Raw genomic sequence first — 5252 nt, forward strand, 5'->3', positions numbered from 1 at the left:
AGCTCCAGCTCGATTGCGCAGAATAATTTTCGACGTTATACAATACAACCCTAAAGTGGTTTATAAAAAAGGTCAGGAAATACCCATAGCTGACACCCTTAGTCGTGATTGTAATCACGACCCCACCGAAACTCTCGAAAATGAAACGTTAGAAGTGATGATCGTCGTGTCAATGTCTAAGAAAGCCACAGTAGAGCTTACGGAAGCAACAGCCGAGGATGAAGAACTGCAGCTTTTAATTAAATACATCTTACAAGGCTTCCCTGACGAAAGTGGTAAGCTTCCAGCGGGAGTTAGACACTACTATAACTTTAGGGAGGAACTAGCTTACCACAACGGCATCGTATTTAAAAGCGATAAAATTATAGTACCGCAGAAATTAATTTCAAAAATGCTGAAAGCAATACACACAGGACATTTTGGTATACAAAGTTGTCTCAAAAGAGCAAGACAAGGACTTTATTGGAAAGGTCAGTACAGTGATATTCTAGAAATGGTTAAAAGCTGTCCGGTCTGTGAAAAAACACAAAGAGCTAAAGATAAGGAAGAGGTTTTAATAAGAGAAATACCCACCCTTCCGTGGCAAATAGTAGCATCAGACATATTGTATTTCAAAAATGATCCGTATCTAGTAATTACAGACAGTTATTCAAACTACACTGACTTGAAAAAACTTACAAATCAAACTTCACAAGAAATAATAGAGCACCTCAAAAATTGGTTCTATGTCCACGGAGTTCCAGAAATATTTGAAAACGATAACGACACATCATACGAAAGCAAAGAATTTGAAGATTTTGCAACAACCTGGTGTTTTAGTCATCGCACGTCCAGTCCGCTACATTCAGGCAACGGATTAGCAGAACGAGCAGTTCAGTTGGTAAAAAATATATTGCGAAAGTGTAGCCTCGACAATACAGACTATCGGCTAGCACTACTCAACTGGAATAATACTCCTAGAGATCCAATCTTAGGTTCCCCAAACCAAAAACTATGCAGTAGAATCACGCGTTCACAAGTTCCAACCTCAAATCAAAATCTTCAGCCTAAGACAATAGAGGGTGTTGCGAATAGATTAAAGATTTTAAGAGAAGAACAAACGTCATATGCTAATAGAAGCACAGTGAAAGCTGAAAACATAAGCACATACGAATGAAAACGGCACACAGAGATTGATCAACTGGTAAAATAGTAAAAAATCACGAAAATAATCCAAGATCGGTTTTAGTTCAATTGGATGACGGCCGCATATTCAGGAGGAATACATCTTGGGTACGCAAAACAGATGCTAAACTGCCTATCCCAGAAAAAGTAATAGTACCTCACACAACTACGGAAATGTGCCAAGCCTCACCAACTAATCGCGAAGCAACATTCGACCAGCCTCAAGCAACACCATCTTCTCAGCAAAGGCCAAGAATCGACTTGGAAACTACAGGAAAAGCTATCAATCCGACAGTAACTCTGCCTGTAAAAGCAGCTCAGCCTCCTTTGCAACTCTCCACAAGATCAGGGAGAATCGTGAAGCCACCATTGAGATTGAACTTGTAATCGTAAATATTACTTAATATTAAACCTAGAACTGAATAGTAAAATACTGAACTCAATACTGAATTTACAAAGATGAATTAACTGTAAAACTCAAATTTAGTTTTCGCCAATGCAATCAAAAATGTTCATTGTCTCTATTATTAATTTAATTTAATTAATTAAATTACTGATTACATACATAAATTAAACACTTAGATTTTTTATAAAAAAAGAGGGATGTAACGTAAAGTCCACTCATGTGATGTATGAGTACGCAGAAATCAATAGTATAGTGTATGGTGACACTAATGTAATTATCGATAATAACTCACAACCACTGAAGTAAAACAGAATATAGACAATATACCATTTTCTTGAGCATAACGTGTGGTCTTTTTATTAAACCGATCTTACATTAGTGCACAGATTTAGTAAATTAAATTTTTGTAATAAAGCGTGAACTGTTGTCTACAAGTGTGTGTAAAAGTTTTTTGATTCGATTCACGCGTTTGGGCACAGCAACCCAAATCGTTGTACAAATTCATAAGCAGTACCCAAAGGAATGAACTAATCGCTTTCAACAAAGTTGGTCGCCAGCCAACATTTAGCAACTCCACTTTTTTTCCGTGCAACCCTGCGTGAGTTGAACGCAAAAGTTGAACGGAAAATCGCCGCGTGCGATCACCTTTTAAGTTTGGCATACCTGTAGCGCCAGCTGTTTGCCAGATACTTCTGTATGTGCATGTATGTGTGGAAGAAGTGGACCAAACATAAGTAAATCGTACATCTATGTTAGCAGAGTGTATATGTATGTGGGTACGTGGATCGAACATACGTGCATAGGTAGTGTGATCAAACATCTATGTTGACCAAATGTGCCTGTAGGCGGTCATGGATGTTTGATCGAACACAGTTGGTCAAACGTTAATGATATGGTACTCAGAGAAATTTCGGAGTGCTCGGTAAAACGAAAGTTAAGGGAGTGTGGGTGTGTGATTGTTCCAAACAGCGGTTTTTCTTTTTAGTTTTCTTTATACATATGTAAGAACATAAGTACATAACACGGATCGAGTCAGTTAGCCTGGCATAAAGGTATAAAAAGACCCGGTTGGCGACGAACGGGTCAGATACAAAAGTTACGGTGCTAATGTGGTGATGATCAGTGGTTTTGCAGTGCAAACGTTTTTTGTACTTATCAAAAAAATAAAAAAATAATAAAATAAAGGAAAAGTGTGTTAAAGTGTGCACATTTTATACATAATTCCCAGTTAACGGTGATAACTGTGTCGTTTTACCGGATTGGTGCGGTACCGGTGACCGCAGGGCCACAACGTAGTGCTATCTTTGGAACTGGAGGTAAGCAACACATATTATTATGCCCCAAATCGACATTTTTGCATATGCCTGCATGCTACCAAATGCTTATGTACGTATGTAGACAAAAGGCGAATTAACATAATAGTGACGACTAGTCAACGACCACCCAAAACAATTTGCTAAGTAAGAGATATTTTTCACTTTCAGGTCGCCTGCACTTACACATATATGTATATGTGAATAAAAGGACCTCCACTCGCCGGTCACTTGAAATAGTCACCATCGACATCCTGCCACAAAAATTGTGAGACGTCTGCATCCGCTGAATTCACCGCTGTGCAGTTACATACGCCACAGATAGTTGCAAACGCGCTAGCACACATACACACATACCAACCATAGATACAAACATACATATCCACCAGCACATAACAAGCATATACCGAGATAACCATCAACATACATCTGTACTCGCCGCAAAAGCTTCACTGCACCACGAAGATGCATCGGGGAATAAATCGCCACCCACACTTGCATTGAAATAACCGGCAAATGGCTAGAAGGTAGAAGTCTTCGACGGAGAACTTACCTAGCACGGCTTAGTCAGTGACAACAACAACGTCATCACCAGCAGCTGTGCGGAACATTGCAGTCAGAGGAGGCTAACAGCCACGGGGCAGTAGACGCTAACAGAAGTGAAATTTTGAGGGAGCATTACAGCGAGGGAGAATATCATCAGCAGTAACAGCGCAAAGAGGAGCAACGCCAACAGGAGCAGCGCCGCGGGAGCATAAGTGGCGGGCGCTACGCCTTCGCCGCTGATCAGCAGCAGCGCCGTTAGCACGGCTACTCTTTTGCATTGTTTAGTTCTTTGCTTATGTTTAAATTGCCTATTCCTAGTCTCTCTTAAATTAGCCTTTAGAGTTCGTTTGATTTTTTTGTTTTTTTGCCATTTTGCTTCGGCCACATTCCTTACTTTTAGATTCCGTTTAGTTAGTTAATTTTTACATATTTACATACCTAATTTTTTCTTATTGTTGCTTAGCTTAGACATATCCCGGGTATTTGTTTTGTAGGGCAATTCTCGGTATAGAGTAATTTGAATTCAGTACACAGTTTATTTTTCTGCCACTATTGGCCATACAAAATCCGTTTTTTTTTATTTTGGTTCACTCAGCCGATTTTCACTGCATTCAATTTTTGAATTGCTACAATTTGAGCTGACATAGGTATATATGTATGTATATTAGTGCACATACTTTTGTATGTACATATGTATACATGCATATGTAGCCATGTGCAGGTGCCCACGTATATAGCCATCTATTTAGTTTCGCGTTTTTTTTTTATTTTGGTTTAAAGAATAACACACATTAATTTCACTACCGCTCCGTTTTTCTATGAATCCCGATTATTTTTGAGTACAGTTTTTTTTTGGTGATAGCAATTAATTACTCGTGCTAAATAGTCTTGGCGCGTTGTTCTGAGACCCGCTCGATGCCCCGAACCACGAGCGAGTGACAGAGATCTCAGTAGGTAGCGACCTCAGCACCTTGGCTGTGGGAGCAAAATATGTATGTATGATCGTTTGTATGAGTAGTAGGTTTGCAAATTCCCCACAGGTTCTCGACAGCATGCTGGTACCATCATCGCTGGAGACCAAGGTGAGTACAATTTGAATTTGTTTGTTTTATGACCATATCTATGCACACGTACATAATCCATACATACATATATGTATATATACTAATACCTATTACATTGGCACATTGCATTCATTGTCCCCGCGATTTTTATTTTTTTTTTTTTTGTCGTTATTTGTCTTTGAAGTTAAAGCTGAGTTTCTCCGCGCTAATTATTAATAACATTGCCATACTCATCAATTCAACGTAGGCAATATACATATATACACATACGTACATAAGTAGGAGGTAGAGTTCACCATTAACAAAGTAACAAATAGCAAGTGAAGTTTAACTAGAGAAATAGGAGAGAAATAATAAATAGCATAAGTACACTTGTAAGTAAGATATAGCGCAGTAGGAGCTAGTTAGCATTAGGGTATACTCTTAAGCACTTATACAAAAACAAAGAAAGGAAATAATAAAGTTGTGAATTGTAGAGTTAAGATAGAAAAGAAGAAATATGAAGTGAAATTTTTTGTTTGTTTTGGGATAGGAATTCAGCTGAGCAATGGAGTGCTAGGCACAGGTTTTTGGTGTGGGTGTTGCACTTGTGCAACAGAGGGGAAGAGGGAGTGTGAAGACGCAACGACAACTGAGGTGAAATGACTGACTGATTGTTAGACGGACGTGTGTCAGGCTTAGGGGGCGTTGTAAGAAGGTGAGGAGTCACGAAAACGCCCAAGGTTTCGCGTGGAGTTCACGCAGAAGAAGGGTGGGATG

The 5252-nt window shown here is 39.1% G+C and overlaps 1 protein-coding gene across 1 annotated transcript in view; it reads left to right on the forward strand.

Annotated features, from left to right (window-relative positions):
• Positions 1-5167, forward strand: part of LOC118745491 (uncharacterized protein K02A2.6-like) — a 5728-nt gene extending 561 nt beyond the window's left edge. Inside the window, exons 2-3 of the mRNA XM_036478940.1 lie at positions 3-2886; positions 3055-5167. Of these exons, the coding sequence (XP_036334833.1) occupies positions 3-1156 (1154 nt within the window). The 3' untranslated portion in view covers positions 1157-2886; positions 3055-5167. The remainder of the gene's footprint in view (positions 1-2; positions 2887-3054) is intronic.
• Positions 5168-5252: the final 85 nt, after the last annotated feature.

Source organism: Rhagoletis pomonella, unplaced genomic scaffold (genome assembly GCF_013731165.1).
Source record: "Rhagoletis pomonella isolate Grant_MI unplaced genomic scaffold, Rhpom_1.0 Rhpom_scaffold_00009, whole genome shotgun sequence".
NCBI lineage: Eukaryota > Metazoa > Arthropoda > Insecta > Diptera > Tephritidae > Rhagoletis > Rhagoletis pomonella.